Source organism: Oryctolagus cuniculus, chromosome 20 (genome assembly GCF_051225735.1).
Source record: "Oryctolagus cuniculus isolate XC-2025 breed Fujian yellow rabbit chromosome 20, ASM5122573v1, whole genome shotgun sequence".
Classification (NCBI taxonomy): Eukaryota; Metazoa; Chordata; class Mammalia; order Lagomorpha; family Leporidae; genus Oryctolagus; species Oryctolagus cuniculus.
In genome coordinates this window covers 31,283,122-31,310,778 of record NC_142886.1, presented here as the reverse complement: position 1 = coordinate 31,310,778, position 27,657 = coordinate 31,283,122, and the positions used below count along the sequence as shown (strand labels likewise).

General features: G+C 38.3%; 1 protein-coding gene across 21 annotated transcripts in view; it reads left to right on the top strand.

Moving 5' to 3' along the window:
* Positions 1–27,657, top strand: part of CEP128 (centrosomal protein 128) — a 478,907-nt gene that overhangs the window by 15,446 nt on the left and 435,804 nt on the right. For 20 of the 21 annotated variants that reach the window (XM_089322694.1, XM_070065335.2, XM_070065333.2 and 17 more), the window contains 2 exons: positions 17,149–17,310; positions 19,294–19,380. In XM_089322694.1, the coding sequence (XP_089178820.1) occupies positions 17,164–17,310; positions 19,294–19,380 (234 nt within the window). In that variant the 5' untranslated portion in view covers positions 17,149–17,163. Of the gene's footprint in view, positions 1–17,148; positions 17,311–19,293; positions 19,381–27,657 lie in introns of those variants that run through there. The other variant, XM_070065343.2, reaches the window with a different exon arrangement.

Genomic DNA, 27,657 nt, shown 5'->3' with positions numbered 1-27,657 from the left:
AAGGTTGGCCTGAGAATAAGTCAGCTTTTACTGAGGCACTTAGCTAGGTGCTCAGTAAATAGTGGTTTTTATGTTTATACTTCGCATACTCTGACTTCCAACTATATGCTCCAGTTTTTAGATGCACTGTCTCTCTGCTTTATCAATATATTTTAAAAAACCTTTTCTATTGACCTTAATTTTAACATCTGCTTATTATACTTTTTCCAAAGATCCAACTTTGAGTTTTTGAGTGAGAACATCATTTTCTTTTCCCTGATCCTTAAAATTGGCCAGGCAGCAGTTGGCCAGATCATCTGGTACTGCAGTTTGAGTAATTGCAGGATGAAGACCATGATTTGCATAACTTATTAAGACAGGAGGCTTGAAAGTTAGGAAGTAATTCCAGAGGGTGAGGGAAATTGGCCATAATGCTTGCCTGAAAGAAATGTAGCCAAATCCTCAGCTGGTATTTCACAGCACTCTGGACAACAAATGGTTTGCTCGCACAGATCCTAGCAGTCGGTACTTACTGTCTGAAGTCTATGGTCTTGTCTGTTGGATCTGCTTTGTGTCACAATTCCAGATGTTTTGCTTTATGAGGCTTATATGCCATGAATGATCCCTTTCTAGTTAATATTTAATCTCTTCACACATCCAGACTTCAAGGCGTAATTTATACTTTTTGCTTCTGCTCCTTTACCCACCATGTGTTACTGTAACTGGCCATCTTCCTCATTTATGCTGTTTTACCAAGACTTCTTTTGATATGTTCACTGACAATTCCAAAAGATGCTTTGTATTCCTTTTCTTACTTGACTTGTCTGTTGAATTTGTATGTCACAGCCCAATCAGTGTTTCTCTCAAGGGAGATAGCCACTGTTATAAAACGAGGAAGGTTCACTTCCTCTTACTCCCCATCATGCTCTGTGATGTCATTTTTCTGAGAGGAAAAAGATCTTATGAATGGCCGATAACAGGCAGGACAAATTGCTTGAATCTGTCCTCCCCAACCGGCTGGGAATTTGAGGAAGCTTTATGGATTAGGTATTAACAGGGAGTGAGTATTCAGAAAACCTGCTGAGTGAAGTTCTCATCGGAGGGACTTGCAATCACTCAGGCCAGGATAGAGTTACCCTGTTGAGTAACCTTCAGAAAGCAGAAACTTAAAGGGGCAGTCCAATGTCAACAGCCCACAGTAATTTGACAGAGAAAGTTAAACATAAAGCAAGAGGTGGCAAGCTATGTCCCATGGGCCAGATTCCTCCCACCACAAGGCAAATCAAGCTACTCCAGTTTGTTTACATATTATATGTGGGTGTATTTTGCTATGGTAGCAAGAAACCCTCCTTTCCATAATTTGTGATGTCATTTCTCCTAGTTTTCCACCTGCTTCTCATGTTTCCTCAGTCTCATTACTACTTTTTTCTTCTTCTTCTTTTTTTTTTTTTAAATTTTATTTATTTGAGAGGTAGATTTACGGACGGTGAGAGGTAGAGACAGAGAGAGAGGTCTTCCTTCCGTTGGTCCACTCTCCAGATGGCTGAAATGGCTGGAGCTGTGCTGATCTGAAGTCAGGAGTTAGGAGCTTCTTCCTGGTCTCCCATGCGGGTGCAAGGGTCCCAAGGACTTGGTCCATCTTCTACTGCTTTCCCAGGCCATTGCGGAGAGCTGGATGGGAAGAGGGGCAGCTGGGATTAGAACCAGCGCCCATATGGGATGCCAGCACTGCAGGCAGAGGATTAACCTACTATGCCATGGCACCGGCCCCTCTTCTTTCTACCTTTTGTATGTTACAGTTTTTCAGGGGTTTTCTACTTCTTTTTTTTTAATAGAAAACTTTTATTTAATAAATATAAATTTCAGAAGTGCAACTTTTGGATTATATTGGTTCTTCCCCCCATAACCACCCTCCCACCCACAAACCATCCCATCTCCTACTCCCTTTCCCATCCCATTCTTCATCAAGATTCATTTTTAATTATCTTTATATACAGAAGATCAACTCTATATTAAGTAGAGATTTCAGCAGTTTGCACCCACACGGACAAAGTATAAAGTACTGTTTGAAGACTAGTTTAACCATTAATTCTCATAGTACAACACATTAAGGACAGAGGTCCTACATGGGACCTACATGTAGGTCCTACAAGTTCACAGTGACTCCTATTGTTGATTTAACAACTGACACTCTTATTTATGACGTCAGTAATCACCTGAGGCCCCTGTCATGAGCTGCAAAGGCTGTGGAAGCCTCTTGAGTTCACCAACTCTGAACTTATTTAGACAAGGCCATAATCAAAGTAGAAGTTCTCTCCTCCCTTCAGAGAAAGGTACCTTCTTCTTTGATGGTTCCTTCTTTCCACCAGATCTCATTCACAGTGATTTTTGATTTAGGTCTTTTTTCCCACAGTATCTTGGCTTTCCATGCCTGAAATACTCTCATGGGCTTTTTAGCCAGATTCAAATGCCTTACAGGTTGATTCTGAGGCTAGAGTACTGTTTAGGGCATTTGTCATTCTGCGAGTTTGCTGTGTATCCCACTTCCCATGTTGTATCATTCTCCTTTTAAATTCTATGAATTATTATTAGCAGACACTGGTCTTATTTATGTGATACCTTTGAAACTTAATCTTGTCTTTATGATCAGTTATGAATTTAAACTGGTCACTTTAACTAGTAAGATGACATTAGTACCTGCCAACTTAATGGGAATTGGAGTTCCATGGCAAGTTTTTAGCTTTACCCTTATGGTAAGTCCGAGGGAGTGTGTGCCGAACTATACATCTCCTCCCTCTCTTATTCCCACTTTTATTTTATTTATTTACTTTTTTGACAGAGTGGACAATGAGAAAGAGAGAGACGGAGAGAAAGGACTTCCTTTTCCATTGGTTCATCCCCCAATGGCCGCTGCGGCCGGCGCACCACACTGATCCAAAGCCAGGAGCCAGGTGCTTCTTCTGGTTTCCCATGTGGGTGCAGGGCCCACTGCACTCCCAGGCGACAGCAGAGAGCTGGACTGGAAGAGGAGCAACGGGGACAGAACTGGCGCCCTGACCGGGACTAGAACCCGGTGTACTGGTGCCTCAGGCAGAGGATTAGCCTATTGAGCCACGACACCGGCTCCCGCTTTTATTTATTTATTTTTTATTTTTATTTTTTGACAGGAAGAGTGGACAGTGAGAAAGAGAGACAGAGAGAAAGGTCTTCCTTTGCCGTTGGTTCACCCTCCAATGGCCGCCAAGGTCAGCGCGCTGTGGCCGGCGCACCACGCTGATCCGAAGGCAGGAGCCAGGTGCTTCTCCTGGTCTCCCATGTGGGTGCAGGGCCCAAGGACTTGGGCCATCCTCCACTGCACTCCCTGGCCACAGCAGAGAGCTGGCCTGGAAGAGGGGCAACCGGGACAGAATCTGGTGCCCCGACCGGGACTAGAACCCGGTGTGCCAGCACCGCAAGGCGGAGGATTAGCCTGTTGAGCTGTGGCGCCGGCCCCCACTTTTATTTTTAACAGGGATCAATTTTCAATTGCATTTAAGTACCTAGGAATAATTCTGTGTTAAGTAAAGAGTTCAACCGATGGTATTAAATAGAAGGAAATACTAAAAAGAATAAAATAGTAAGCTGTTCCTTGATAGTCAGGACAAGGGCTGATCAAGTCATTGCTTCTCATAGTGTCAGTTTCACTTCTACAGTTTTCCTTTTAGGTGCTCAGTTGTCACAGATCAGGGAGAACATATGACATTTGTCCCTTTGGGACTGGCTTATTTCACTCAGCATGATGTTTTCCAGATTCCTCCATTTTGTTGCAAATGACTAGATTTCTTTCTTTTTTTTTTTTTTTTACCACTGTGTAGTATTCCATAGAGTACATATCCCATAATTATTTTTTTATCTAGTCTTCTGTTATGGGCATTTAGGTTGATTCCATGTCTTAGCTATTGTGAAGTGAGCTGCAATAAACATTGAGGTACAGATAGCTCTTTTATTTGCCAATTTAATTTTCCTTGGGTAAATTCCAAGGAGTGGGATGGCTGGGTCATGTGGTAGGGCTATATTCAGATTTCTGAGGTATCCCCAAACTCTCGTCCATAGTGGCTTTACCAGTTTGCATTCCCACCAACAGTGGATTACTGTAGTGTGCCTTTTCTCGCCAGCATCTGTTGTTTGTTGATTTCTGTATGTAAGTCATTCTTATGGGGGTGAGGTGAAACCTCTTTGTGATTTTGATTTGCATTTCCCTGATGGCTAGTGATTCTGAACATTTTTTCATTTGTCCGTTGGCCATTTGGATTTCCTCTTTTGAAAAATGTCTGTTTAGGTCCTTGAGCCATCTCCTAAGTGGGTTGTTTGTTTTGTTGCTGTGGAGTTTCTTGATGTCTTTGTAGTTCTGGTTATTAATCCTTTATCTGTTGCATAATTTGCAAATATTTTTTCCCATTCTGTCGGTTGCCTCTTCACTTTCCTGTTTCTTTTGCAATACAGAAACTTCTCAATTTGATGTAATCCTAGTTGTTAATTTTGGCTTTGACTGCATGTGCCTCTGGGGTCTTTTCCAAGAAGTCTTTGCCTGTACCTCTATCTTGCAGGGTTTTTCTGATGTTCTCTAATAATTTGATGGTGTCAAGTCTTACATTTAGATCTTTAAGCCATATTGAGTGGATTTTTGAGTAAGGTGTAAGTTAGAGGTCTTGCTTCATACTTCTGCACGTGGAAATCCAGTTTTCCCAGCACCATTTGCTGAATAGACTGTCCTTGTTCTAGGAATTGGTTTTAGATCCTTGATCAAATATAAGTTGATTATTGATGTTTGGATTGATTTCTGGTGTTTCTATTCTGTTGCCCTGTAGTGTGTCTTGAGTCTGGTATTTTGATGCCTCTGGCTTTGTTTTTGTTGTAAAAGATTGCTTTAGCTCTTTGAGGTCTCCTGTGTCACCATATGAATTTCAGCATTTTTTCCAGATCTGAGAAGAATGTCTTTGATGTTTTCATTGGTATCACTTTGAATCTGTAAATTGCTTTTGGAAGAATGGACATTTTGATGATATTGATTCTTCCAATCCATGAACATGGAAGGTTTTTCCACTTTTTTGTATCTTATTCTATTTCTTTAAGGAGTTGTAATGCTCATTGTAGAGATCTTTGACATCCTTGGTTAAGTTTATTTCAAGGTATTTGATTTTTTTTTTTTGTAGCTATTGTGAATGGGATTGATCTTAGAAGTTCTGTCTCTGCCATGACATTGCCTGTGTATACAAAGGCTGCTGATTTTTGTGCATTGATTTTATATCCTGCTACTTTGCCAAACTCTTCTATGAGTTCCAATAGTCTCTTTGTAGAGTTCTTTGAATCCCCTAAATAAAGAATCATATCATCTGCAAAGAGGGATAGTTTGACTTCTTCCTTCCCAATTTGTGTCCCTTTAATTTCTTTTTCTTGCCTAATGGCTCTAGCTAAAACTTCCAGAACTATATTGAATAGCTGTGGTGAGAGTGGGCATCCCTGTCTGTTACCAGATCTCAGTGGAAATGCTTCCAACTTTTCCCCATTCAATAGTATGCTGGCTGTGGGTTTTTCATTAATTGCTTTGATTGTATTGAGGAATGTTCCTTCTATACCCAATTTGCTTAGAGTTTTCATCATGAAAGGGTGTTGAATTTTATCGAATGCTTTCTCTGCATCTATTGAGTTTGTTAATGTGGTATATCACATTGATTGATTTGCAAATACCAGGGATAAATCCCACTTGGTCTGGGTGGATGATCTTTCTGATGTGTTGTTAGAGTCTATTGGCTAGAATTTTGTTGTAGATTTTTGCATCTATATTCATCAGTGAAATTGGTCTGTAATTCTCTTTCTCTGTTGCATCTTTTTCAGGTTTAGGAACTAAGTTGATGCTGGCTTCATAGAAAGAATTTGGGAGGATTACCTCTTTTTCGATTATTCTGAGTAATTTGAGAAGAATTGGAGTTAGTTCTTCTTTAAATGTCTTGTAGCATTCAGTACTGATTCCATCTGGTCCTGGGCTTTTCTTTGTTGGGAGGGCATTTATAACTGATTCAGTTTCTGTCTTTGTTATGAGTCTATTTAGGTTTTCTGTGTCTTCATGGCTCATTTAGGTAGGTTGTATGTATCCAGGAACCTGTCAATTTCTGCTAGGTTTCCCAGTTTATTGGCATACAACTCTTTGTGGTAATTTCTAATGACTCTTTATTTCTGTGTGTCTGTTGTTACATTTCCATTTTCACCTCTAATTTTATTGATTTGGGTCTTCTCTCTCCTTTTTTTTTTTTTTTGTTAGTTGGACCAATGGTGTGTCCATTTTGTTTATTTTTTCCAAAAACCAGCTCTTCATTTTGCCTGTCTTTTGTAATTTTTTTTATTTAATTCTGATGATTTCTTTTCTAATTTTAATTATTCCTTTTCTCCTATTAGTTTTTGGTTTGGTTTGCTGTTGTTTTTCTAGATCCTTCAGATGCACTGATAGCTCATTTATGTGGTGCTTTTCCAATTTCTTGATGTAGGCACCTATTGCTGTAAACTTTCTTCTTAATACTGCTTTTGCTGTATCCCATAAGTTTTGATGTGTTGTCATCTTCATTTGTTTCCTGAAACTTTTTAATTTCTCTTTTGATTTCTTCTATGACCCACTGTTCATTCAGGAGCATATTGTTTAGTCTCCATGTGTTTGGACATGCTCTAGCAATTCCTCAGTTACTGATTTCCAGCTTCATTCCACTGTGGTCCGAGAAGATGCATGGTATAATTTCAATTTTTTTTTGAATTTGCTGAGACTTGCTTTATAGCTAAGTATGTGGTCAATCCCAAAGAAAGTTCCATGCACCATTGAGAAGAATGTCTATTCTTTAAGTATAGGATAAAAAGTTCTAAAGATATTTGTTAGGTCCATTTGATTTATAGAGTCGATTCAGTCTGCTATTTCCTTGTAGATTTTCTGTCTGGCTGATCTGTCCATTGCTGAAAATGGAGTATTGAAGTCTCCCTATACTATTGTATTGGAGTCTAAGTCTCCCTTTAAGTACCTTAACATTTCTTTTAAATAGCCAGGTGCCTTGTCATTAAGTGCATATACGTTTATAGTAGTTGCATCTTCCTGTTGAATTGATCCCTTATAGTGCCCTTCTTTGCCTCTTTTAACAGTTTGAGTTAAAGTTTATTTTGTCTGATATTAAGATGGCTATGCTAGCTCTTTTTTGGTTTCTGTTGGCATGGAATATCTTTTTTCAACCTGTCACTTTCAGTCTGCATGCACCTTTTTTTGGAAAGATGTGTTTCTTGTAAGCAGCAAATAGATGGGTTTTGTTTTTTAATGCATTCACCCAGTCTGTGCCTTTTAACTGGAGAGTTTAGGCCATTTACATTTGGTGTGACTATTGATAAGTAATGACTTTGCCCTGCTATTTTTCCAAATATATTTGTAATTTATACTTTGAACTTCTTTTGATCTTTTACTGAGAGATTTCTTCCTTTACCTTCTTTCATATTGATGACTATGTTTCTGTGTGTAACACATCTTTAAGCATCTTTTGCAGGGCTGGACAAGTGGTGACAGATTCTTTCAATTTTTGTTTGTGATGAAAGGTCTGTATTTCACCTTCATTCACAAATGAGAGCTTTGCAGGGTATAATATTCTGGGATGACAGTTTTTTTTCTCTTAGTACTTGGGCTATATCTCACCATTCTCTCCTAACCTGCAGGGTTTCTGGTAAGTCTGCTGTGAGTCTAATTGGAGATCCTCTGAAAGTAATCTGGCGTTTCTCTCTTGCATGCTTTAGAATCTTCTCTTTATGTTTCACTGTGGTGAGTTTGATTACAGTGTGTCGTGGTGAGGATATTTTCTGGTCATGTCTGTTGGGAGTTCTGTGTGCTTCCTGTACTTGGATGTCTCTTTCTTTCTCCACACCTGGGAAATTTTCTGCTAGTATTTCACTAAAAAGGCCCTTTAATCATTTCTTTGCCTCCGTGCCTTCAGGAACTCCTAGAACCCATTTTTTTTTTTTTTTATAGTATCCTATAGATTCCCAACAGTGTTTTTTTAGTTTTCTAGTTTCCTCTTCTTGTCTTTGGTTTGATTGTATACTCCTGTGCTCTGTCTTCTGATATTCTCTCTTCTGCCGCATTGATTCTGTTCTTAAGGCTCTCCACTGCATTTTTTATTTGTTCTATTGAATTCTTCATTCCATTTTGGTTTCTCTTTAAGATCTCAATTTCATGGGAGAGATTTTCTTTCATGTCCTGCATGGATTTCAGCAGTTTGTGTGTATACTTTTGATTACTTCTGTGTAATGTTATGATTAATTTTTTGAGTTCCATTTCTTGCATTTCTTCTGTCTCATCATCTTCATAATCTAGTATTGATGTCTTATCTTCTTTTGAGAGCGTCATTTTGTCTTCCTTATTCTTGTTTCTTGGATTGTTGCATTTGTTATTTGTCGTTTGTTGAGATACCCGTTGGTTTCTTCTTCATTCCCCCCCCCCCCCCGGTGGCATCTTTTATCATTTATGACTAGATAAGTGGACTGTCTGCTTTCAGTGAATCTCTAGAGACTTGTGGTAGATGTGGCCAGTGAGCTCTCTTTAGTTCTCCAGGGCTAAGGGTGTGCCTAAGGTTGCATACTGAGGTTTGGCATGGTAAATCTTTTCTCTCTCTTTTTTAATCAGAAGGTAAATATATTCTGCTCAGCTGAGCTCTTCTTGATGGAGACCTGTGCCTGAGTGCTAGCACCAGTGGGTATAATATTTGCTCTGTCCCAAGGACCACACAAAGGATCTGTGCAGTCGTCAGTGTAAGCTCAGATTCCCCCGCAATGTCTGTAACCAGATAACCAGGAACCTCCAAGCTTGTGGTATCTTCCCCTGAGACTGCTCAGAGTCCCAGCAACACCGTGAATTCTCCCACACACCCTCAGTTTTTTTCACAGTCTGGGTTCAGAAGCTCCACTTAGTCACAAGCTCCTAGCCCTCTGTTAATTATCCCTGCAAGAGTCAGGATTCTCTGCTCAGCTGATTGCTAGGTGCAAGCATGAGCTGGTACAGCTGTTATGTATTTCCAAAATGGCACCTGCTCTATCAGCTTTTCACAGTATACCTTTGCAAAGCGATCAGAGAGAGAAACATGTATGTCCTGTCCTTTTTTTTTTTTTTTTTCTTTCTCCTTTAGTTTGACTGGTGTACTTTCCCCCTCTGGGCTCTTCCTGCCACTTTTTCACAGTGGCTTGGACTGCTGCGGTCTGGTCTCACCTCACTTTCCACACTGGTGCGTAGGCTCTCAGTTGCTGGAGTCCCGAGCCGTGGGCACCCACGCCCTCCACGTAGGTCCACCATGTCTCTCTAATTTCGGTAGAGTTTCTTCTTCCATTTTTTCCCTAAATCTTCCCTGAGACTAAACCTCTCCACTTTTTTTAAACTGTCTTCTCCTAGGCTAGAGCATTAAGCTCCCTTCCTATTCCAGCATCTTGGACTCCTCTCTGATTCTTCTTTTACTGTTTAACTTGCTCTTACATGGCGCTCATTCCTGCTACTCTTCATCGCCACCGTCCTGATCTCAGGTGCTCACCGTTTATTATCTAACATTTCAGTAGCCTCCCAAGAAATCTCCCTGTTGATAAGCTTATTACCATGTCACTCTCCATTCAAGGTTCTTTAGTGGTTTTCCTTTAGTAATAAATATTTTTCTTTGGTTTTGATAATAATCAGATCCTTTAAAAAAAAGTCTTTACTATATGAAACCATTGCATGAAAATCAGATGAAGGCAGAAGTGCCCTGGTAGAAGGATGCAAGAACTCTGCCAGTGGCTGGCATTTCATACAGTGGTAAAGGGGCTGGCACTGTGGCTCAGTGGATTAATGCCCTGGCCTTAAGTGCCAACATCCCATATGGGCACCAGTTCTAGTTCCAGCTGCCTCTCTTCCCATCCAGCAAGCAGTAGAAGATGGCCAAAGTCCTTGGGCCCCTGCATGCACGTGGGAGACCCAGAAGAAGCTCCTGGCTTTGGATTGGTGCAGCTCCGGCTGTTGTGGCCATCTGGGGAGTTAACCAGCAGATGAAAGACCTCTCTCTCTGTTTCTCATCTCTCTGTAACTCTGTCTTTCAAATAAATAAAAATAAATCTTTAAAACAAACAAGCAAACAAACAAACAGTGGTGAAGACACTGGGATGCCTGTATCCCATATTAGAGTGCCTAGATTCAAATCCTAGCTCTGCTTCTGATTCATCTTCCTGCTAAAATAGACTTTGGGAGGCAGCAGATGACAGCTCAAATGTTTGGACTCTGGCCACCCACATGGGAGACCTGCTTCCAGGCTCCTGGCTTCGGTCTGTCACAGCCCTGGCTTAGCCTTGACTTTTGAGTCTGGACATTGGGGGTGTACATCAGTGGTTGGAAAATCCTTCCTTGCCCCTCCAAGTTTTAAAAAATAAAAAGATCTTTGCTTATTTTAACCTTTTAGTTGCTTCTTTTTTTTTTTTTTTTAAGCTGGATCCTGTTTCCTTATCTCATCCATCTGTCAAACTTCTACTCACCCTTCAGGAGGAGTGGAAAGATCTTGACCTGATTCCATCTGGGTTTTGTCCTGTTACTTGGATCACTATATATAATAGTCTTCTAAGTCTTTCTATCTCATTAAGGATTTTGACTTATTTACTTTCATCTTTCATTTCCTAGTGACAACTAAGTAGATGATGAATGAATTGAGTTTAAGTATCTTTGACCCATTCTGTGGATTCTATTCACCAGTTTCACAGAGATTTGGTTGATGTACTGGACAACTGATTTTTTTTTTTTTAATTTATTTGACAGAGTTAGACAGTGAGAGAGAGACAGAGAGAAAGGTCTTCCTTCTGTTGGTTCATCCCCCAAATGGCTGCTACGCCTGGTGCTGTGCTGATCCGAAGCCAGGAGCCAGGTGCTTCATCCTGGTCTCCCATGAGGGTGCAGAGGCCCAAGCACTTGGGCCATCCTCCAGTGCCCTCCCGGGCCACAGCAGAGAGCTGGACTGGAAGAGGAGCTACTGGGACTAGAACCCGGCGCACATATGGGATGCTGGTGCCACAGGTGGAGGATTAACCAAGTGAGCCATGGTGCCGTCCCCTGGACAATTGATTTTTAATATGTGATTTTACCAAAGGGGTTTGAGATGAAGTTACAGAAGAGCATTCATGTAAAGAGGACAGGCATATTTGATGATTGGTTTCCACATGGTAATGTTTGCTAACTTGTTAACTTTTTCACTTGAAGGGCGAGGCAAAGCTTCCAAGGCCTATAGCTATTGGAACAATTAGAAATGCATTCTAAAATATGAACTTGGTTAATGATTAAGCTAAAAGTATATATCTCTCCTGTATGCTTCAGCATCATTACCTTGAACATCTTTGAGGACAGTTGCCTTGGACAGGGACTGCGGAGGCACTTGGAGGCCATAGAAGCAGTCACCTGCTTAGCATGCACTAGTGAGCCTTTGTGAAATGTCATCCTTGATGCTAGGTGCTTATCTTTTATGGAACAGCTTGCAAATCCTAATTGTTTAAAACTGACTCTGAGGAAAAGAGATTTGAGAATCAATAAATTACAGCTCTCATACATACAAATGTGCATGATTATAATGAAGACAATCTGATGGCTCTTTAGGTCAAATAACAAAAGAGATGGACTTGAGTTGGAAGGCTTATTGCCTGCCAATCCTCTTACTAACGGTTTGAATGCAGTTTTATTCTCTCTGGTCACAGTGTTCAGGTTTGCATGTGAGCATTTGTTTTCGATGGAGAGTTTCTCAGTGGGAGGGAAATCATGAGAGTTCATTACTTCTTCTATTGGCCGTGAGTCTTCTTTATATGGTTCATTAAGGCAGGAACAGCAATATTTATATCTTTAAGTACTGGTTTGTTGGGAGCAGCTAAACTATTCTGAGAAATGTACCATCCATTTTTCAAACCCAGAGCTTTTCTTAAATTCTAGGGACTTTGACCCAAGGGCATCCTCTCGTCTCAGTCCTTTCTAGATTCTTAGAAAAAGCCCATGGTCTGAGAAGCAGACAGCACAAATACTATTGCTTTCTCCTTATTGAGAAACTTTGTTGCATTGGTAAGTAGTAGTGAGCTGCAGAAGAGCATTTATTGCTTATTCTCTAGTTGAAGGAAATAACTTTCTCACCTTTCACTAAAAGTGTTTCTTTAAATTATTTTTCAGGAGTGTAGTCATTGTTCAAATGTAGCAGTTCCTTCATTTCTTTCATCAAGTGTCATGCTAACATTTGTTATGATAATGAAAATAGATTTCTCATCCAGTTTATTTTTTTTCTTTTAAATCTTTAAAAATAATGATGGAAAATTTCCTTGAGCATACATGGATGTTTTTCTACTCTACTTAATTCTTCTTTGGGCTTCAGGTTGTAATATTGATTATGTATCACTAATGAACTATTTTGAATTTATTTTCAAAGTACAATTTGGTTATATAAGCAAGGTAAACATATATTAATATATTTTTACATAATACTTTAATTCTTTTTTTTTCTTTTTTCACCTTTTATTTAATAAATATAAATTTCCCAGCTACAACTTTTGAATTATAGCAACTTTTCTCCCCATAACCTCCCTCTCCCCTGCAACCATCCCATCTCCGGTTCCCTCTCCCATCCCATTCTTTATCAAGATTCATTTTCAATTATCTTTATATACAGAAGATCAACTTAGTGTATACTAAGTAAAGATTTCAACAGTCTGCACCAACACAGACAAACAATGTATAAAATACTGTTTGAGTAGTAGTTTTACTGTTAATTTGCATGGTACAGCACACATAATACTTTAATTCTTAACAAGGTTTAATTATTTATTTGAAAGGCAGAGTGACAGAGAGAGAGAGGGAGGGGGAAAAGAGCGAGTCCATCTACTGGATCACTCCCCGAAAGACTGCATTGGCTGGAACTGGTCCAGTCACAGCCTTAAGTCAGGATTGCCACCCTGTTTTCTCACATGGTTGACAGGGGCCCAACTGTCTGGGCCATCCTCTGCTGCGTTCTCAGGCACATTGACAGGGAGTTGGATCAGAAACAGAGCATCTAGGATGTGAACTGGTGCTCCAAAATGGTATGCTGGTATTGAAAGTGGTGGCTTAAATGCTGTGCTACAATGCTGGCCTCTATATAGTACTTGAATTTTAAGTGTATTCCAGCATTTATAGTGTTTCCTTAAGTGAGTCAATTTTACAAAGCTGTCCTTCAGCAAAATTACAGACAATAATAAACAAAAATTTTTTTTTCTTCTAGCTCATAAACTCATGATAAATAGTTCAGTTTTCTAGCCAGTGTTCTTTATTATGAAATAGGAGAGACTGGCATTATGTTCCCATTTCTTCAGCTCATCGGTTGGTGAGAACTAGTGACGTGGTTCCTATCTAGATACACGGTGGGAAAATAGTAAGGTAAGAAGTAGCCAGAGAGGAAAGGCAAATAGGCACCAAGAAAAAGGGAGTTCTGAATAGAGAACTTTTATTTAAATTCATTTTTATGCTTTTCAGCCTATTACTCTGTTATTACACTGCTAACTTGCCATCTCTGAAGGTGATCTTTATATTTGTTTACCTTTATATATATTATATTTTAATTAAGATTATACATGAATATACATCCTTTGTAGAGAATTTATAAAATGTTTAAAAAATACAAAATGGCAAAAACTCTGAAAGGAAAAATATTTTTGATGCATTTTTCTTTCTTTTATCCCTGCTCTTTCCCATGCCTCTAAATTTATAGACGGGTAATTTATGTACAAACATAGGTAACATTATGTAATTTGATTTCATACTTTCATCCCTTGCTTTACAAGTATTCTTTAAGGACAAGGTTTTTATTTAAAAAATATTGCTTATTTATTTTTAAAAAATTGGTTCACTCTGATGATTGGAACATCTGGGACAGGGCCAGGCTTCTGAAATCTGTGGCTAAGAACTCAGACTGGATCTCCCATACGGATGTCAAGGACCCAAGTACTTGATTGATCACCTGCTGCTTCCCAGGGTCTGCATTAGCAGGAACGATAGACTCAGTAGTGGAGCTGGGACTAGAAATCAAAAACTTTGAAATGCGATGTGGGTATCTCAAACGACATCTTACTGTTACATGAAATGCCCACACCCAAAACAGGGTTTTTATTGTTCGTGTACTTTTTCATTTTATGCACATGTACTGTATTTTATAATTTAAGTTGTTTTTATTTTCCTTCTGTAGCTTTACAGTGAATATCCTTACATATAATTTTTTTTTTTAAGATTTATTTATTTTGTTTGAAAGGTGGAGTTACAGAGAGAGAATGAGAGAAAAAGACAGAGACAGTGAGAGAGAGAGGTCTTCCATCCACTGGTTTGCTTCCCAGTTGGCCGTAGCAGCCCGGAGCAGTGCTGTTCTGAAGCCAGGTCTCCCATGAGGGTGCAGGGGCCCAAGGACTTGAGCCATCTTCCACTGCTTTCCCAGGCCATAGCAGAGAGCTGGATCAGAAGTGGAGCAGCTGGGACTTGAACTGGTGCTCACATGGGATGCCTACACTGCAGGCGTAGGCGTTACCTGCAACACCACAGTGCCAGCCCCTACATATAAATTTTTGTATGTATTTCAGGTGTTCATGTAGGGGAAATTCTTGGACAGGTAATTAATTACTTGATGGAAGGTACAAACTGTGCTTGCTGCCTGCTGTCTCCTGACATCCAGATGGGTTATATCAATTTACATATTCCCATTAAGAGAGGACAGAATGCTCTTTCCCCTATAACTTCACTAACCATAGACATTATTATTTAAAATAAAACAATAGATGGGAAGACATCTCACTGTTTTTTTTCTACATTTTTTAGATTATTAGGCTGAACATTTTTTTTTTCATGTCCATGCATATTAATTTTCTTATGTGACCACTCTCAGTATAGGTTTGATTAATGTGGGATGAATCTAATATATTACATATAGTACCATTGGAGAGATGATTTTCAAAAGCCTGGTTAAATTTTCATTAATGATAAATGATGTTAGGATTCATTATACTTTTGTAAAATTAATTTTTAAATTGTATAAAATAATAGATTGTTAATAATTCATGCATAATGAATAATTGACACTAACAGCATTGTAGTTTTCCTATCGAATCACTTATATTAAGGGGCTCTCAGGAACTATTTTGCTGATGCTCCATGCATTCTACCCCTAGGTTCTGATTATGTGGTGTAAGCATCTTACCGAGGCCACTCCATTCTTACTTGTTCCTCTCTCCCTCTGTCAACTTCTTATCTGAGGAACAGTGAGGTGGTTAAGGATAGACTGGCAATTTTGGTAAGACTGCCACTTTGTCACTATAGCTTCTTCTCGACATATAAGTTTAGGTCTTATCTCATTTATGTGAATCACATTTGACCTTTTGAAAGGTTAGTGATAGTTGAAAAGAGTCTGAAGTTTCGATTAACCATGAAAAGAATATATTTCTGTTTTTTATTCTTCAATTTTCATTAGTTTACCATTTATGGAACTTATGTAATTAAAATCCTTGATGGTTGCTGAATGCTCAAAAAAAAAGCCATGTAAATTTCTTAGATACACCGCACTCTAAATCTCTCTCTCAGCTAAAGCTCCATCAGATACAGGAGTTTATTTATTGCTCAAAATAATAGAAATTAAGGTTGAGACTAGACACATAAAGGCCATGACCTGTGTTACTTTTTTAAAGCAATTTTCATTATGATTATTCAATGTGTATGTCACAGACTGTAGAGCCCAGCGACATGAACAGCACTGAAGGCAGAGACTGCAGGTTGAGTCCTGGGTCTGCTGCTTACAGAGTTGTTACATTACTTCACACCTCATAGCCTCAGTATAAACTAGGGGTTAATGGTGTTCACTTTAATACATTGTTTAGAGAATTAATTTTTATTGTCTATGTAAATGTCCATAAAGTACCTGGCATAAAAGCAGGTTTTCAGAAAATGTTGGTTTTTCCTGCTTTCACTAATTGGAAAAAACTGGAACACAGAGTAAAAGATTTTAGATCATGTGGCCTATGTTTATGAGACACACAGCAAGTAATTTCCTTTAAAAGATGGTCTGTGTATTTGAGATTCTTTTCTTCATAACTTCATTCTTTAGGCCTTAAACAGTTGTGAGCTAGGAAATGCAATGTGAGACTTTTAGTTTCTTGTTTGTGTTTTTACTTCCAGAGGAGATAGGTGCAGAATAAAGTTGAGAGCCATGGGCAGAGAAGTGTAGGTGTTGGATAGGATATTCTCTAGCCCTGTCTCGGTTAGTGTGAAGTTGAATAGCTTGTTGATTCTTTTTCCAAAATGGCAAGGACAGATTGTATTTTGATTTGAAAGACCTAAGCTCACAGTGAGAATCCTTGCTTGTTTATTTTTGTTAATTTTGTTAAATACTTTAAAAATCTGATTGCTTTATTAAATGTTCTGGGGTCTATACATTTAGAAAAATCTGGTTATTTTCTCTTAAGGGAAAATATACTTATGTTCTTCTCAGATGCAATCAAAATAAGGATCCTTGAGGTCCAGAATAATTTGTCATTAAAGAAAAGTTTCATCACACTGAAATTAATAAGCTAGAAAAAACAGTCATAGATTTTAGGAAGATCATAACAATTAATGTTAAAGATGAAGTTTCCCCACATAAAGCAGAAAATGGAAGTATTGGAATACTCAATAAATGTTTACTTCTAATCAGTGATTTTTCTCTGATGTTTCTTTTTTTTAATGTTTCTTTGTTTTTAAGTGTTTCAACAAAGTTTTCTGAAACTTTGGGCTCTTTTTGCATGAAATAATTTTCTTATGCATTAATAGGATATTGAGGTAAAAATGAGAGAAAAAAAGTACCTAGAGAATTTTCTACTTTTGAAATTACACCCAAGATATTTGCCCGTCTGTTTTGGTGGAGGGAGATGTTAAAGATGCTGTCTTCTGCCATATTCCTATAATAGAATCTGTGCCTCTTTTTTTTTTTTTTTTTACAACATTTACTTCTATATTTTAAATGAAGATGCATGAGATTTTTCACTGTTCATAGGATTCTTTTATAGTATGTGCTGTGTTTGTTGTATTTTTATTTTTTGAAGATAAATATGTTCTTATAGCTTAGTAGACTTTGCTCTGAATTTATTTTTGAGGACTTATGTACATCAATGGCAGAATCGTCCAGTGATTCAGACCGCTTCCACTGTCATGACCGATTGAGTCGATGGGCTGCCAGGTCAACTCACAGGGGAATTCGAAGTCATCCTGCAGTAGACGTCACCGAGAAGGTCAACACTATCACCAGTACTTTACAGGTTAGTAAAACAGTGATTGCATTTCACAGATTTTCAGTAGCTTGAGCTGAGTAAGTTTCAGAGAGTGTATTAGTTTTCTTGTTGCTATAATAAATTACCATAAAACTGGGGTCTTAAAATAGCAAAATTTATTATCTTATGGGTCTGTAAGTCAGAAGTCTACCATTGGTCTTGAACTAAAAACTAGGAGATTTGGAGGGCTGCATTTCTTTCCAGAGACTTGAGGGGAAAATTTGATCCTGGTCTTTTCTAGTTTCTAGGTTACCCAACTTATCTTGTGGCCCCTTCCTTCTTCTTCAGAGCCAGCAAGGGTGGGTTGGATTCTTCTCAGATTATATCATGCCACCTTCCCTATTTCCCTTTTCTTCTTCTAAGGATGCTTGGGGCTTCTTTGGTCCTCCAGTTAATCCAGGAGAATCTTCCCAGCTCTAGGTTTTATATTTAGCCCCACCTGTGAAACCCTCTTTGCTGTGTAAAGTGTGTTTTTGCGAGTTCCAGGGATTGGATCTTAGAAATATTTGAGGGCCATTCTGCTTTCTGCAGTCAAAAAAGATAATTAAAATACATGATAAGTTGTGGAAGAGTATTTAGGGATAAAGCAGTATTTCCAAATAAAATATTGTGGGAATAATACTTTGAGATTGCCATAGTTGAGCTTCTTATGGACATGGGGCTTTAGAGAAGTTGTTCATGTTTTAATGAAGTAGTTTATTTATGGATGAGTAATATAGAGATAGCATTTTTATTTAGAGGCTAACATTTGACAGTAGTTGGGAGTTTGAGTGGAGACAGTTGGCATGCTTTCTTGGGAAAAGATGTGGGAGGATAGCAGAGTCACCCTGGAAAAAAGCAAAATTCAGAAATAGAATTTTTTTCCTATTTATTGATCCCTTTTGCCTTAGTCTAGATAAGCATGGATTTTGGTTTTTATTGCTTTGGGCTTATATGCTGAGATAAAAAGAGGATGATTTCTGGGATAGAAGCCATAATTCAGTTTAAAAAGTAAGAAGGAGATAGGCATTTGGCATAAGATACCACCTGGGCCACCTGAGTATCCCATATTGGAGTGCATGGGTTTGAGTTTGAACTCTGCTTCTGTTACTACCTTCCTGTTAATGCATATATCAGGAGGTGGCAGGTGATAGCTCAAATGTTTGTATCCCTGCCACTCACATGGGAAACCTGAACTGAGGTCCTGGCTCCTGAATTTGGTTTGGCTCAGTCCAGTCCTGACTGTTGTAGAGATCTGGGGAGTAAACTAGTGAATAGTGGATATCTCTTTATCTCTCTCTCCCTCTCTCTCTCTCTCTCTCTGTCTGCCTTATCCAAGACCTATTCATTTTTGAACTATTCAAACTAATATAAAATTGGAATTTTAGATGATGAACCTTTATAATTTCTCACCAGTTAAACACATTAGTAAGTGGATATTTTTGAAATACTTTGATTAGTTTCTCAAGTGGAACCTACCATATTTAGGTGGGATAATTTTTGTTGAGATCAGAGCTAAATTTGTTGATTATAGCTAAAGATTAAAGGATACTTTTTTTTTTGTTTCTCCTAATGAAGTTTTGAGGTGAAGTAATGATTGAAATAGTATTGCTCCCAATGATTTGCTTCTTTGTACACAGTCTACTAGATTTCCTCTTTTAAGATTTCTTTTCTTTAAAGTGGGTCTGAATTAGCAGAGGTACACAAATGAGATAATGCAGATTCTTTTCCATTTATGCTTTAGTTGCCAGTTTATTATGGAACCTTAGATAAAGATTTAAATTATGTGCTTTGTATTTCACAAAAGTAAATTGCAGATAGTTTTAAGTTGCTGTTTCATTGGTGATAAGATTTACTTGGTATCCAATTTAATTATGATATAAATTAAATGTTTTACAAATTTTTGACTATAGCCATTTGACGTACTACCAGAATTGATTGGGTAAAACAGTGTTTGAGACAATTAGTAATTAGTCCATTATCTTTCTCAAGGACACCAGTCGAAACCTGAGACAAGTGGACCAGATGCTTGGACGATACCGAGAATATAGTAATGGACAGGCTGGTGCTATAGAACAAGTGAGAATATTTCCCTGCATTTTTTTTCTTAACTGTCTTTTTGGGAATATGCTTTTTGGGGAGTGCACATGTGAGATAAATGAGATAATCATTGTGAACAGCTTTAGTTTTTAAACTATTTTACTGTATTATAGTTTAAAATTAGAATAGCCTATCAGATGGATTGCTCACTAGCTTATGTAGATTAGATTCTGTTGAGTTGAAAAGCTGCACGTTAGAGACAGAAGAATTCATGTCATGAATTAGACACTAATTAAATTTGGACAATGGATACCTTCATGGAGAGATAAGGATTTTAAGATGGTTTATTTTAAAGTGATATGTGCTCATTATATTTTAAAATAAAGCTCTTCTTAGTTCCAATCCAAAGAGATAACAATTTTGACAGTTTCTTCCCTCTTCCAAACATTTTCTGTGCATATACAAGCATATATTTGATTGCCTTAAAGGTGGGATAATATAAAATATGTTTGGTAGCTTTTTTCCCTTTAATTATATCATTTCCATAGGACTCGATATAACTCTACTTCATGCTTTTGAACAGTACATATATTCTTTTGCATCTTTATGTTAAACTTCATAGTATGCATTTATCCAGTTTCTTCTTTTGTCAAGTGTGAACAATGTAGCATTTATTATTATATACATATTTATATACATATTTTTATGTAATCCTGCAGAATTATTGGAAGTGGAATTGCTGATTTAAAAGATACACACACTTGAAAATTTGCTACATATTTCAAAGTTGATCTTTCAGGGATATGGCAGTTTAGCTTACTTGACTAGGTATATAAGAGGTAAAGATACTCAGAGTCCCAGCTGCTACACATCTGATCCAGCTCCCTTCTGATGTTCCTGGGAAAGCAGTGGAGAATGGCCCAAGTCCTTGGACCCCATACTGGAGACCTAGAGGAAACTCCTGGCTCCTGGCTTCGGCTTGGCCAGCCCTGGTCATTACAGCCATTTGGGAAGTGAACTGGTGGGTGGAAGATCTCTCTTTCTTTCTCTCTGTCTCACCATCTCTCTCTGTATCTCTGCCTTTCAAATAAATAAATAGATTTTTTTTTTAAGAGTAAAGATACTACAGAATTCTGGAAGAAAATGATTAATTTTTATTACTGTTTCATTCTATTTTTACTTCCTTTGGAATTCATTGACTCATCTTCAGTAAACTCTTGGAAAACCAGTTAAGTGTGTTCCTTCGTGAGGTAGGCAATTTGCATAGCGGCTTGGGACACCTGTATCCCATATTGGAGTGCCTGGTTCAGTTCTCATCCTGGCTTCCAATTCCATCTTTCTGTCAATATGCAGCTGGTGATGACTCAAAAATTAGATCCCTGACATCCATGTGGTAGACCAGGATTGGATTCTTGGCTTCTGTCTTCAGTTTTGCCCATTACAGCTGTTGCTGGCATTTAAGGAGTTAAACAGTAGATGGAAGCTCTCTATGTATTTATCTTCTCTCTTTTAAATTTATTTTTATGAGGTGGTATTGTGGAGTAGTGAGTAAAGCAACCGTCTGTGATGCTGGCATCTCATATGGGTGCCAGTTCATGTCCTGGCTGCTCCACTTCTGATCTAGCTCTCTGCTAATGTGCTTGGAAAGGCATCAGAAGATGGCACAAGTCCCTGGGCCCCTGCACTTACATGGCTGACCCTGATGAAGCTCCTGGCTCCTGGGTTTGGTCTGGCCTAGCCCTAGCCATTGCGGTGAATTGGAGAGGGAACCATTGGAAGGAAGATGTCTCTCTCTGTCTCTCCTTCTCTCTCTGTGTAATTGTGCCTTTTAAAAGATAAAATAAATTTTTTAAAAAAATTTTTACTTTACTTCAAACTTAGAGAAACAGAGGGGGACAGAGACAGAGACAAAGGGGAGTAAAAGAGAGCCAGAGAAGGAGAGGAGTGAGGGAGTGTGAGAGACCAAGATAAAGAGATCTTCTGTTTACTGGTTCACCCCCAAAATGGCTGCAGGAGCCTTGGACTAAATATGGGTCTCCCACATGGGTGGCAGGGACCCTAGTACTTGAGCCATCACCTGCTGCCTCCCAGAATGCATGTTATCATGATTGGAAGTGGAATTAGGATCTCAAGCACTCTGATAGGGGATATGCCATCTGAGGCCTACTGCAGCAATTGCCTGCTCCTCTCTGTTCTTCAAATAAAAATAAATAAATAAAAAATTAAATTAATTTGTCATGATTCAAGTGTTGAATATATTCTGTAATAAGAATATTACATTTGTACTATAATTGTTTATTTTTTTGGGCTCTGAATTGTCATATAACTCCCAAATTATAATAGGTTCCTTGTTGTTTTCTTCTTATGAAACAGAAGTATAGTCATGATTCTTGTTTGTAATTGGAAGCTCGTTGCTTGAATGCAGGGAAATGTATCTTCTATAATAAAGGTTTCTATTTTAGTTAGAAAAAAATAGATGTTTTTGCACTTACTGGATTTTAATGATTTTTGCTGTACCGGACGGTTGGAGCTATAGACTTTGTGTGTATTGGGTAGCGCATGAAATTGTTGAAGTTAATTACCTTAATAATAAGAATTAATTTTTTTGCTTTTGAGTTTATTAGAAAAATTGGAAACATTTTTAACTAGCAGCAGAGAACAATCCTACTTTGTCTAGCTTGATATTAGCTCCTTAGTTACGGCAGCAAGTTTACTTTAAATCAGGCATTTGGGAAATGAAATTATATATTAGAGAAATTTCTGTACAGATAAGTATTTAAAACACTAAACATGTTCTGTGGCATTACGTCTGTGGTAGGCCTAAAGTTCAATAATGTTAAACTCTCTAGGTGAGTGGTTTTATTATGGACAGTAAATAAACTCAACAGGTATTTTGATCTGAGTTGTTAAGTATATAGAATATGAAGTTACTCATACAAAATAAGGCATGGGAGAGCAAAATTTTTTTTTTTTTTGAGATAGGGCTTTCTCCTACTGTTAGGCTGGCCTAGATCTACCTCTTAGTTTGTCCAGATTTTTGTCCTGTTAAAACTGTTGATTCTTGATGGCTTTTCTCTTCACGATAGCAAAAGATGTCACTTATTGCATTATATATATTTTTTAACTTTATTTAATAAATATAAATTTCCAAAGTACAGCTTTTGGATTACAGTGGCTTTTTCCCCCAATAGCCTCCCTCCCACCCACAACCATCCCATCTCCTGCTCCCTCTACCATCCCATTCACATCAAGATTCATTTTCAATTACTTTATTTTATTTATTTTATTTTTATTTTTTGACAGGCAGAGTGGACAGTGAGAGAGAGAGACAGAGAGAAAGGTCTTCCTTTGCTGTTGGTTCACCCTCCAATGGCCACCGCGGCCAGCGCGCTGCGGCCGGTGCACTGCGCTGATCCTATGGCAGGAGCCAGGTGCTTATCCTGGTCTCCCATGGGGTGCAGGGCCCAAGCATTTGGGCCATCCTCCACTGCACTTCCCTGGCCACAGTAGAGAGCTGGCCTGGAAGAGGGGCAACCGGGACAGAATCCGGTGCCCCGACCGGGACTAGAACCCGGTGTGCCGGCGCCGCAAGGCAGAGGATTAGCCTAGTGAGCCGCAGCGCCAGCCCATTTTCAATTATTTTTATATACAGAAGATCAATTTAGCATATATTAAGTAAAGATTTCAACAGTTTGCACCCACACAGAAACACAAAATGTAAAGTACTTTTTGAGTACTAGTTATACCGTTAATTCACATAGTACGACACATTAAGGACAGAGATCCTACATGGGGAGTAAGTGCACAGTAACTCCTGTTGTTGATTTAACAATGGACATTCTAGTTTATGGCGTCAGTAATCACCCAAGGCTCTTGTCATGAGTTGCCAAGGCTATGGAAGCCTTTTGAGTTCACCAACTCCGCTCTTATTTAGACAAGGTCATAGTCAAAGTGGAAGTTCTTTCCTCCCTTCAGAGAAAGGTACCTCCTTCTTTGATGGCCCGTTCTTTCTGCTGGGATCTCACTCATGGAGATCTTTCATTTAGGTCATTTTTTTTTTTTCCCCAGAGTGTCTTGGCTTTCCATGCCTGAAATACTCTCATGGACTTTTTAGCCAGATCCGAATGCCTTAAGGGCTGATTCTGAGGCCAGAGTGCTGCTTAGGATATCTGCCATTCTATGAGTCTGCTTTCTATCATGCTTCCCATGTTGGATCATTCTCTCCTTTTTCATTCTATCAGTTATTATTAGCAGACACTAGTCTTGTTTATGTGATCCCTTTGAGTCTTAATCCTATCATTATGATCAATTATGAACTGAAACTGATCACTTGGACTAGTGAGATGGCATTGGTACATGCCACCTTGATGGGATTGAATTGGAATCCTCTGGCACATTTCTAATTCTTACGTTTGGGGCAAGTCCAATTGAGCATGTGCCAAACATCTCCTCTCTCTCTTATTCCCACTCTTATATTTAACAGGGATCACTTTTCAGTTAAATTTAAACACTTAAGAATAATTGTGTGTTAATTAAAGAGTTCAACCAATGGTATTAAGTAGAACAAAAAAAATACTAAAAGGGATAAAGTATTAAGTTGTTTTTTGACAGGACAAAGGCTGATCAAGTCACCGTTTCTCATAGTGTTCATTTCACTTCAACAGGTCTCCTTTTTGGTGCTCAGTTAGTTGTCACCAATCAGGGAGAACATATGATATTTGTCCCTTTGGGACTGGCTTATTTCACTCAGCATGATGTTTTCCAGATTGTTCCATTGTGTTGCAAATGATCGCATTTTTTTTTACTGCTGTATAGTATTCTATAGAGTATATATCCCATAATTTCTTTATCCAGTCTGCTGTTGATGGGCATTTATATAACCACAACCCAGCCATCCCACTCCTTGGAATTGACCCAAAGGAAATTAAATTGGCAAATAAAAGAGCTCTCTGCACCTCAGTGTTTATTGCAGCTCAATTCACAATAGCTAAGACCTAGAATCAACCTAAATGCCCATCAACTTATTGCATTATATTACAATCACTCAGGACAGTGCTGATTTTCATCATGCCTTAACCCTGAAGTTGCCTGGGGACCATTTGCTGTAATCTATGGGGAGATGTGCAACCCAGAAAGATTATTTTTCACAAGTGGTTCTGATGGCTTCCTCACTGAAAATCACAGTGAAGTAATTGCTGCTATGGAATATATCATGCCCAGAAGTGGTATATGTTCTGTGCCAACTTTCATATGACTTACCTGAATTTTTGTTTAAGTCTTTAAAAAGTACATGGTGGGATTATCCATCTAATTTCCTCTCTCTCTCTCTCTCTCTGTCTCTCTCTCTCTCTCTCTTTAAATAATGAGCTTTATCTAGAGAGGGACTCTGGAATGTGACTTTTTTTTCCAGTCTTCTTCTGGAAGATGCTATTGCTGTTAAAATCACTCTGTGGTAAATATCCATTGCCTATTTGAAATTAACGATTCTCTTTTTAAAATAGAGAGATTTCCTAGAAAATAAAGTCAACTCTTTTGCTCTAGGGAATATCAGAAGTTTATTATAACTTAGAATTTATAAGTGATTGTATTGCTAAACCTCAGGAAATGGAATGAGGTTTAAGCATGTGTTTAAATGTTTATTTTCTTGGGATTTAACTTTGTGAACATAATTTACCAAAGGGTGAGAGGTAGAGTTTGGAAATTTAAATATTTGGTTCAGAGTTTTCCTCTTGAGATGATGTCCTACAGTAAGCAAAGTCTAGGAATTATTCCTGTTGGTTTTAGAAGGCCTAAGAGTCATGAGTCATGTTGGAGTAATTTTTTTGTGTGTGTTACTTTTCCTTGAAATACATATGATCTCTATGTTGTTCCTGTGAGTCTTTATAACCTGCATACCTAAATGTGATGCGTTGTTTATAATATGTCAGGCTATCTTTTTGGGGTGTTGAGTAATACTAGAGGAGCATAATGGGGTCCCTAGTGTTTCATAGAGAAGCAGCTACTATCTTTTCAGTCTCTTTGGGAATTTCTCTGTAACCTTAGTATATTCTAGACGCTTTTTGATGTAAACTCACTTGATTATCCCAGCAGTCCTTCTTGTAAGATAGATGCTATGATTATCCTCTTTCCTAAAATAAGAAAACAGGGTCACAGAATGATTACCAACATGCTGGTGGTGCCGCCACGGATGTTACTTGAAAACTTAGCATCAGAATTTATTTACTTCATTGAGTCATGATTACTTGCAGCTTTGTGAAGCTGTACTTTTGTATTTTAGAAAACTTAGATTTTAAGTTCAAAATGTGAAGAATTATAAAATTATACATTGATAAACAAGGTTTTTAGATGGTACTAAGTGATTGAAAAGCAGAAACCTGTTACAGAAGTCTTAATAGTTTTATATTACAGCTGATACCATATCTAAGAATTGGATGGAACAAATGAACAGAATTGGAAAGAACTCTAGTGCCAAGCTAGGATTCATATTGGAGTATTGTCAAAGTTCTCAGTTTAGTTGCCATTTGGGCAGTATGGCAGATTCTTGGGCAGGGTGGCATTGATTTTTCCCTTTCTTCCTAAGTAACAGTTGTTGATTTTTCTCACTAGTCTTTATTGTAGCTGTTCCAACCCAAGAAGTGTAATTAGTTGACTAGTGTGACTTAGAGTCTTAGGGTTCTGTGAACTTCATGACTTTAAAAAGTGTTGTCCTATATTGGTTCTTACGCTGTGAATTTCTGGGAGATCTGAGAATATTTAGACTACAGGGGCCATGTGGAGAAGTTGTATTGTTTTTGTCTTTCAAATTTAATTAAAAGATTTGGAACAGAGTCTACTCCTGTGTTATATATTACAATTGATCAGCTTAGTGTTTAAAATACTTATAGAACTATACTCACAGGCAATGCCATGGCTGAGGAAGAACTTCTAAGATCAATCCCATTCACAATAGCTACAAAAACAATCAAATACCTTGAAATAAACTTAACCAAGGACGTTAAAGATCTCTACGATGAAAATTACAAAACCTTAAAGAAAGAAATAGAAGAGGATACCAAGAAATGGAAAAATCTTCCATGCTCATGGATTGGAAGAATCAATATCATCAAAATGTCCATTCTCCCAAAAGCAATTTATAGATTCAATGCAATACCAATCAAGATACCGAAGACCATCTTCTCAGATCTGGAAAAAATGATGCTGAAATTCATATGGAGGCACAAGAGACCTCGAATAGCTAAAGCGATCTTGGACAACAAAAACAAAGCTGGAGGCATCACAATACCAGATTTCAGGACATACTACAGGGCAGTTGTAATCAAAACAGCATGGTACTGGTACAGAAACAGATGGATAGACCAATGGAACAGAATTGAAACACCAGAAATGAATCCAAACATCTACAGCCAACTCATTTTTGATCAAGGATCCAAAACCAATTCCTGGAGTAAGGACAGTCTATTCAATAAATGGTGCTGGAAAAATTGGATTTCCACATGCAGAATCATGAAGCAAGACCCCTACCTTTCACCTTACACAAAAATCCACTCAACATGGATTAAAGACTTAAATCTATGACCTGACACCATCAAATTATTAGAGAGCATTGGAAAAACCCTGCAAGATATAGTTACCGGCAATGACTTCTTGGAAAACACCCCAGAAGCACAGGCAGTCAAAGCCAAAATTAACATTTGGGATTGCATCAAATTGAGAAGTTTCTGTACTGCAAAAGAAACAGTCAGGAGAGTGAAGAGACAACCGACAGAATGGGAAAATATATTTGCAAACTATGCAACTGATAAAGGGTTGAGAACCAGAATCTACAAAGAAATCTAGAAACTCCACAAGATCAAAACCAACAACCCACTTAAGAGATGGGCCAAGGACCTCAATAGACATTTTTCAAAAGAGGAAATCCAAATGGCCAACAGACACATGAAAAAAATGTTCAAGATCTCTAGCAATCAGGGAAATGCAAATCAAAACCACAATGAGGTTCCACCTCACCCCAGTTAGAATGGCTCACATTCAGAAATCTACCAACAATAGATGCTGGCGAGGATGTGGGGAAAAAGGGACACTAACCCACTGTTGTTGGGAATGCAAACTGGTTAAGCCACTATGGAAGTCAGTCTGGAGATTCCTCAGAAACCTGAATATAACCCTACCATTCAACCCAGCCATCCCACTCCTTGGAATTTATCCAAAGGAAATTAAATTGGCAAACAAACAAGCTGTCTGCACATTAATGTTTATTGCAGCTCAATTCACAATGACTAAGACCTGGAACCAACCCAAATGCCCATCAACAGTAGA